Source organism: Anarhichas minor, unplaced genomic scaffold, assembly GCF_050575085.1.
Source record: "Anarhichas minor isolate MPS153535 unplaced genomic scaffold, ASM5057508v1 ptg000025l, whole genome shotgun sequence".
Classification (NCBI taxonomy): Eukaryota; Metazoa; Chordata; class Actinopteri; order Perciformes; family Anarhichadidae; genus Anarhichas; species Anarhichas minor.
The window spans coordinates 5,051,833-5,060,927 of record NW_027466471.1 but is presented as its reverse complement, the minus strand read 5'-3'; the positions used below and the strand labels follow the sequence as shown (position 1 = coordinate 5,060,927).

General features: G+C 40.9%; 1 protein-coding gene across 1 annotated transcript; it reads left to right on the top strand.

Moving 5' to 3' along the window:
• The first annotated feature begins 522 nt into the window (after nucleotides 1-522).
• On the top strand, nucleotides 523-8,729 carry paip1 (poly(A) binding protein interacting protein 1). The gene is made up of 11 exons (XM_076099046.1): nucleotides 523-914; nucleotides 2,027-2,178; nucleotides 2,406-2,603; nucleotides 2,746-2,858; nucleotides 3,058-3,169; nucleotides 5,475-5,600; nucleotides 5,689-5,795; nucleotides 6,175-6,292; nucleotides 6,401-6,455; nucleotides 7,169-7,253; nucleotides 7,697-8,729. Exons 1-11 carry the CDS (start codon nucleotides 725-727, stop codon nucleotides 7,782-7,784), a joined length of 1,344 nt encoding a protein of 447 aa, XP_075955161.1. The 5' UTR covers nucleotides 523-724; the 3' UTR covers nucleotides 7,785-8,729.
• Nucleotides 8,730-9,095: the final 366 nt, after the last annotated feature.

Here is a 9,095-nt window from a genome sequence, read left to right as displayed (position 1 = left end):
CATGGGGATTTTTTTCTTAATGATCAGTGCTTTAATTGTAATCTTTCTAGTAATACTTCTGTACTTTTAGGGACAGTACGAAAATTATTAGGGTGGAGAGGTGAGGCCGAATCCTATATTTCTCTCTTCATAAAATTAAAAATATAATAATAATACAATTCTAAAAAGCAAAACCATAGTCAGTGTTGATTTTATTGGACACTTATTTCTCTAAAGGGAAGAATTGATCTGGGAGGAGAAAAAAAGACCCTCATCAGAAAAAGAAGAAAACAGTAAGAAGAAGAAAAACAATAATTTGTGTACAGTATTCAAGTAAAGTTATGAATGTAGGACTTTTAAGTATAAAGTAATATGTATGCAAATGTAATTGTGATATTTAGGCATTTTCTTACCACCACTGATAATACCTTCAGTCTGCACCATGCACCGTTTATAGCTTAGTTTCCACTCCACGCCACTAGAGGGAGACAGTTTAATTTTGATATCCCACACTGTCGCGGATAATCAGCTACAGCGAGTTTGTTGTTAAAGGAAGTAGCCAAAGAGAAGTTGTGTATATACTGTGGCACTTGCCGTTAGAGAAAAAAGCCATCATGAAAGAGAGATAGGGCGTGCTTTGTTGTGATAAAACACAAGCAACGGCTGCTACGCAAAACAAAAAAGCAGTGAACAACATTTCTCCATCTTTCTTTCTGATGCTGCTTTGAGAGTGAAGCGAGCAGTCATGGACGAGAGTTTTGACCGAGCTCCCGGAGCGGGAAGAACCCGAAATGTCGTCGCGGACCCCAATAACACCGCTGGTGGTGACACCAAAGGCACGCTGTTCAACCAAAGGGAGCCGCTGAGGCAGCCGCGAACTTCCCCGCCTTTTGGCGAGAGCAACATTAGCACGGCTGACGTCATGGCTGGTGGAAGTAAGGAGCCGTCAACTAGCTAGCTAACGACACCCGAGCTAACTGCTAATTTACTAGCTAACGCTACTTTCAGATTCGATTTCATTTCACGTTAAATGTCACGCGCTGACACGGTCACTTACGGCCCAAACTGTGTTTGGCTAAATTGAATAGTCGTCACACAGTTCCTCCTGACACTTCTTCTGCGAAGTGTCGGGGTGATACGTTACTCATTTAAACTGTTCTAAATCTTTAATTAGCTTGCTAACTGCTAAATACCATTAATGTTAGCTAGCTTTAGCATGTTGGCGTTGCGACATGCACCTGTTGGTGGTGTTGTTTCATGTGAGGCAACGCAGCTTCTAAATAAAGCTCCCGCTCAGATGTCACATAGTTGGTTAGTTACGTGCGTCACTTAAAGCTGTCTAATACCCAGCTACAACTTTAGAGAGCTAACGTTGGCTATAGCTAACCTAACGATATGAACGTAGAGCAAAGTAGAATAATTAGTTTCCCTTCTGTTATTGTGGCTGGCGCTAAGAAATAAGGAAGTAAAGTGAGATGGCGTAGAAGTTAAAACAATACCATATTCTGTGCCTACCATTTGTAAAACGCTTTATCAGAACGAGTCTGATGTTTTGACAATTGGAGGCCCTATTGTGATATTTTTCTAAAGGACTATGTCTCTGCATGGTCGTGGTCAAAACCACGTGATTGCATAGGCAGATTAGAAATGCACAACCTGTGTTAAACTGCATACTTCTGGTGTCAACCAAAACGTTTTGGTATTTCCCTCTGAAAAAACAACACCATATCACTCCATCACCACAGTCCATAGCCAGCACGATCCACTACTAATTTATGTGATGACTGCCAACCAACCACAGATATTGCACCACTAGGTTTATGTGCAACTACGTACTGTGTATTATTCTGTATTATATTGCGTCTTTGCACTCTACTAATATCAGCTTTACTTTAAAAGCACTGCAGGACAGTGCTGTATTGTATTTTGTTCAGTTTGTCGTGGCTCTATGCCACAGGCAGACAATATCTTTGATTTCCCGCCAGCCTTTTCTTAGAGAGAATTGGCCCATGTTGGATGAACGCCTTTCTTCTTTTTTTTGGTTCAGATTTTAAAAGACAGAGCAAACCCCAACAAAGTGCAAACGCCAACAGTACGTCTGCCTCCAGAGGTTTTAACGAAGTGGACTCTGTGGTCAAGTCATCTAAGCTTTCTGCCAGTGCCCCAGAGTTTGTCCCCTCTGCAGTGAACCCGTACGAAGTAAGAAGAATTTACAGAAGCCATTTTTAAACATTATATTGTAATGGTTCTCTTCACTTCTGATGTTAGTTTCCACGGAGAATTTAGGAAATGTGTCAGTAGCGCATTCCATCATTACTGTTAAAAATACAATTTAAATGCTAAACTATTTTGTATTAGAAAGAGGAAGTGGCTCTGGGTTTTCTATTTAGTTATTTGTGTATTTATTTTCATTTTTTTTTTAATAGGACCCCTCGTTTTATGACGACGACGAAAGCTATTACGGTGAACCGACCTTGGCTGAAACGGTCGCGGACTTCCTTGGCCACCTGAGCTCCTCACCGGGGTCCTTTGAGTTGGATGTGGAACATATAACTGGCATGCTCAACTCCTGGGTTACCACTGAAGAACTGCTGAACGAGCTGGTGGAACTGATCTACACACAGGTTCGGGGAAAAGCGTTCAGTCATCATTTAGCTATTTGTGTATCTGCAACAGTATGATTTTAAACCAAACCTTTCCAAACATGACGTGCCCGTTAAATATGAAGATACATGTTTCTGATAAAACACACAACTTTCATTGCAGTCTACTGCCATTCCTAACTTCGCTTACACTGGGGCCAGGCTGTGTAACTACCTGTCCCATCATCTCCATGTCAGCCCGCCAAGTGGCAACTTCCGCAACCTGCTCCTGAAAAGGTGATTTATTTCGGTCTGGTTTAAATTGATGTTTTTAGGGGCACGACCATGAATCCCCTCTGCTTTTCATGAAACACAATTTTCCTATAATTAGATTGTTCAAAAAGGTTAAAAGCAGTAGAAAATGCTGGTATCACACGAGCAGTAGTAGAAATATGTTTTAAGCTCCATTAAAGAAGATTACTGTGATCTGCCGTAGATGTCAAACAGAATTTCAACAGAAGGATGCAGCGGTTGGAGGAGACCCGGAGACTCAGAAGAAATTCCACTCCTATGTGCTCTTTCTGGGAGAGCTCTACCTAAACCTGGAGGTAAGCTGTTCTCTTTGAGGCCACGTTATGTTATCATTCATACGGTTATAAAAAAAAAAAAGCAGTTATCTAATCAATTTGTCAGATTTTACATGGCGCTATATTGACTTCTGTTGTTGGGGGGGGCTACATGCTGCCCTGGCGGCACTGAGGGAAACATTTCGCTGGGTTTTTGCTTGCTAGTTCGGCAGACAGCTGACAGCAGGCGTGCAGTTGTGGTGTCTATGTTGTGAATTCCTGGGTATTATATGTTCATCTGCAATTTTCTCTTAAAGTGTAGGGAAGTAGCACATAACATGAAGTGGTTAAGCTACGTTTGAGTCAATAATTGCCGACTGTTGCTGTAAAAGCCTCCAGAGGACGTAGTTGAGGACTTTTCGCTTCTATTCATTTTGAAAGAGCGACGGCAATCAGGGAAACTTCATCACTCAGTAAGTCAAGGACAGATGTTGGTGTTTATAGAGGTGTCCCCGCTTCAGTCCAGCCCCTCAAAAGACAAAACAAACCAAACTATATACACCTTCGAGAATTGCTGCCTTCCTTTAGGACAGGCCATACCTGCAAACTTGTCACTTTTCGGTGATATATTTTTGATTCACCGTTTTGAATCAAAAATATATCATCCACGTGAATCGTGTAGATCCGTAGAGTTTTTTTTTCGGGGGGGGGGGGGCGGTCAACTGGCCAGCCAGCGTTTCTCAGATTGGAGTGAGACGAGGAGAAAATGTGATGTTGTGATCTTCGCAATAGAACATCTTTGACGTGTTGAGTCTTGGCCAATCAGCGTTCAGATGTGTACAGCGTCTTTCCCTCCGTTAAAGTTTAAGTTACGTTATGTCCCGTTACCGTTCAGACTTGCTGGGTTAAGTTAACGTCCACTGCATGCGGAACTTTGTCGACTGTTAACGTTCATCATTATCGCGATTTAGAAGGAATAAACGTAACGTGATGAAACATGAAGCCCCCCCCGTGTTCCGGTTCAGTTCACGCGGTCACTCATTAACGTTAAACCAGAACACCGGCGCATCTGGTTGCAGGTTGTTTGTTTTAACTCAAAGTAGAATGAAAGGCCCAGATACTGATGAGATGATGAGGTCAAAGAGCTTCAGGAAGAGGAGGCTGGTTGTGTAGCGCAGCTTGACGCAGGTCTGAGCTGTGAGTGGAGCTGGGCCTGGATAAAGGTGGAGCTGGGTCTGGATAAAGGTGGAGGTCTAAACAGACGTGAGTACAGCTTCCTGCTGTCACAGTGTTTTAAATACATTGATAGGCAGGCTATGCTAAATGCAGCCTCTGCTCCAAGGAGATGAAGTACAGCAACAAGGGCTCACATGCCCTCTCATCACACTGTACACACTGTTCACTGTAATGACCACAGCCAGTGTACTAACAGTCCCAACAGCCCCACGTTGCTCCCAAGAACCCTGAAGTAATGAGAAGGTTAAGGTGCCTGTACCTTCATTTCAGCAGGTTGCTAATGCAGAGGTGTGTATAGATCACAGCTATTATTTTTCTCTTGATAAGTTACCTTAGCCAGAGTAGATTATCATTTTCATTTAAATAATTGAACTGGATTGAATGCATATTAATTGCAAATAGAAGATAGGCCACAATTCTAACAGCTTTAGAGTAACAGTGGAATTTAATATGAAGCCATACAGTAACAGGGTTCAATGAAAACTTTGCACTACAAAAGGGAAAGCAACATGTGCACTAGCTGGATGCTACTACCTACTAAAGCTCTTATTGATGTGTCAGTGTTATGAATGCCTGTCAACCAGAGTATATTTATAAATGTTTATTCTTTTAATCAAACTATTGTCTCTCATTCGTTTGTGTCATTTAAGGTATACTGGATGCTTTGGAATTCTCATTGTTCGTTTAAATACTACATTTTATCACTTTTTCATGTATACACCGAGATTTCACAAAATGTTTGGTCATGGAAATTTGGTTTAAAGTCATGGAAATCCATTGGTCAAAATGTGTATGAACCCTGGTTTAGGTATCTCATCATTTTTGACTTTCTGTCTCATAACTTCGACTTTCTATCTCATAATTTCGACTATGGGGATATTTTTATTATCAAGTCTAACTTTTAATTATTTATTTAATTTTTTTAAACTTTTTATTTTTTTGCTGGCAGGGCCACATAAAATGACGTGGCAGGCCGGATTTGGCCCGCGGGCCTTGAGTTAGAGACCCCTGCTTTAGGATGTCTGGTGCTGCTGCAACACCAGAATACTACTCGGCGCGCCTTTAACCTTCTCATATGATTTTTTTGATATTTATGCCATTTTGTTTTTAGGTAAAGAGCGTAAAAGGACCTCCAAACCGAGCAGATATCCTCCTCATTGCTCTGAAAGACCTGATGAAAAGTCTGTTCTCCAAGCCTGTGGATGCAAATCTCATCTGCGCCGTCAAACTGCTCAAGGTTTCAAATCTCAAGTCGATCATTTTACAGACTTGTGGGTAAGCTCCACTTTTCAGGCAGGTAATGAGAATGCGTTTTTAATTCCCAGCTGACGGGCTCCATCTTGGATGACGCGTGGAAAGAGAGGGGAAAACCGTACATGGAGGAACTGATCCAAAGAATAGAAACTATTCTACTGGATGCCACCTGCAGCCGGTGTGTATATAATGTGCTCTTTAGTGTGCAGCGGCTACTAAAGGCTTATGCTAAAGGTAACTTTAGGTTTGAAACATGCTTTTGCAGCCGAGATGCTGCAAATGCGTCCAGTGTTGAAGACAATCATACATCAAAAAACTTTGGAAAAACAGATATTCTTTGACAAAAACAATCAAGTATATACTGTTGTTACATTTGAGAGATGAAACCAATGTGTACTGTAGAGTTTTAGCTTTTCAACACACACACACGAAACTTGTATCGTCATTCAAAAGTCTGCCATAAACTGTCCGAAGTGCCCAAAAGCCAAACGGTTCAGAGTTGAACCCTCATCGACAGCCTGGCTGAGACTTCTTGATGTGGGTGTTTTTGTCATCAGGGATGTGAGACAGATGCTTCTGAAACTGGTGGAGTTGAGATCGAGCGACTGGGGCAGAGTCCGCGCCGCTGCAGCGGCCAGCAACGCCACACCAGACAACGACCCCAACTACTTCATGGTGAGTGTCGACCATACCGTAATACAATTCTACATTTCTTCTTTTTTTTTCACCCCCGCCCTCTACGTTACCTGGTGTTCATGGAATTCGTTTTTTTCTTCTTCTCAGAATGAACCGACATTCTACACAGAAGATGGGACTCCTTTTACAGCAGCAGACCCCGGTGAGTCTTCCGTGTTATCAAGCGTGGACGTGCAAGATTATCGTGGTGTCGGTAATAAATGTAAAAAAATCCACTCCGGATTAATGTGAAGTCGTGTCTGTTTAGTTTATGTGCACACATGAAATGGCTTCCTCTTGCAATAGCTTCTCATATCTAACTGTGTTATTACAAGTAACTATATGAAACGATGCTTTTGTACATAAAGTAATGAATCTGTTTCATAAATGGAACTCTAAGCCGTTCCCCTTGATATTAGACAGTTTTCTGAGAATGAATGAATAGATGAAGGTGTTGATACAAATGGACTTCTCATTTGTTTATGACGCGTTATTGTTGCTGATGGTAGAAATAGATTATGCAGCATGAAGCAGACACAACTTTATATTGATGTAAAAGACAGTTGGTCAGTCAAGTAAACAGTGTTTTTCTTAAATGCATTAATATGTTTATTACACAACTATTTCTTGTAAACATAAGTAAAGGGTGCTGGTAAAGAAATGGGGGAGAATGCTGTCATTAGTCCTGGACGTTTCCACATTAACACTCTACATTATCATTTTAGATACAAATAATTGTTATAAATTCACATCTTGGCTTGACTCACCCTTCGCTACTCTCCTCAGGCAACTGAATAAGTCCTTTAGATTGTCAGAGAAAGCAGTCCTCTCCTCCTTTAAATGAGAAAAGAAACGTCATCGTGTTGCTTTTTTCAGATTATGCTGAGAAGTACCAAGAGATCCTGGACCGGCAGGACTACTTCAACGATCTCGATGGCGAAAATGGAGATGAAAGTGAATTGTAAGTACATATAATGGGGTTGACACCACATAGAAGGGTCATGTGTGTCTTTTACATTTTTCATTCGGTCACAGCCACCCACTTTACTAGGCACTTGTTGATGCTTGCTGCTTATACTGCACTTTAAAGATGATATTATCTGATATTACAGTAGTTCTGTGGGTTACTATTCACCTCTGGTCATGTGACTGCATAGCGACTTCACCTGTGGGCCCCTGCGCTTGGTGAATGCGTTTGAGCGGCCCACAATGCAACAGATTCAGTCTAGTCAGCAGTTGGGGCGTGAAGAGGGCTTAGCTCGCTCCTGTCCTCTGTCTCTCAGACCTGTGTGTGTGTCTGTGAGATCCTCAACTACGTACCCATGTTGTAGGTTGTGTTAATATTAGCACATTGGTCTCAAAGGTCTACAAAAAATAACTCGCGTCGCTCTGCTGTGTTCACAGATACGACTCCGAAGACGAGATGGAGCCCGAGATGGAAGAAGCCTTTGAGAGTTTTTGTTTAGAAACGGAGAGGAAACGGCAACAATGACGCCAAGAGTGAGAATCTGTCACACCCGACGGGCGCATTCTGTACTTTTCCCACTCAACTTGCTGGAATGTTGAAAAAGCAAAGGAAGCTAGCATCCGATAGGTTCAAACTGTCATTTTAACAAGCATTTTTAACGGAAAAGAGATGTTTTTTTCTCAGTCAGCGTGGATTAGGGAATGGGGACAATCAGCAGGTTGAATTGTTCAAAATATTCAAGGTATTAACGAATTTATTTTTTCTGACATGAAAGTTCTGTTTGTTTTTAATTATTTCAGAAACATATTTCTTTAACGCCTAAACTAAATGCCAAGAGGGAAATAGTGTGCTGTGTTTTTTATTGTGGGATCTTTTCTGAAAGGCAGATTCATCAAACGTGTGCATAATTTGTGAAATACTAAAGAATGCCCCTCACGTAAAGTACAGGTCAAAAAACTCAAGTCATTGTCAGGGACGCTTCATCTTCATGTAAAATGCACTGTAGAGGGGAGGTTGCTTTATTACACATACGATGCATATACAGCCTTCATCTACACTGATGAGGTAATGGTGTCTCGTGTCAGATTGCCAATATTTATCACTATATTCAAGGCTATTCACATGGTAATCTGGCTGCAGTTCATTTAAGTGGTCAGGAACTGCGAAGAGCTGCTCGGTTTGGAAAATTATTTAAAAAAGAAATACTTAAGTTTAGTCACAAACTGGGAAAGGAATATGGATAACACTCTTTTAAAAAAAAAATATATATATATATACACACACACATCTTTATGGGGCTAAAGTCAACATTTAAAAAAGTATTCAATAAAATGTCCAAAATTCAGAGAATTGGCATAACGGATCCACAGTTATCCCAAGACTGAAAGACCATACAAAGGAATGTTGTTTAATAGTTTGTAAATATTATTTATGGTATTATTTGCCTGCAATAAATTCTTTATAATGTGAGATTTTATTTGCCCGATTTGTCTTCGAGCCTTCCGGAGGTTGAAGGGGATGTAAGCCGAGGTCCATTCTGACTTTGGAACGGCCAGAGATTTAAATGTGAAGCGATCACAGGCAGAGAATTACACAGTTAGTTTATTAGGTACGTCAGAACAACTTCATACATTAGAATAGTCATTCTAACTTTTGTTAGACTTATAATGGTCTTCTGTTTTGACACCATCAGTTTTCTGTCAATGAAAGAAGACCATAAAGTATTGAATCAAACCCAAACTTACTGTTTACTCTTTAATCTAATATACTGTTTGTGCTGTTACCTGCTGTAAAAAAAAAAAAAAAGTTCAAGCTCCAGAATGAGAGGCTGTGGAA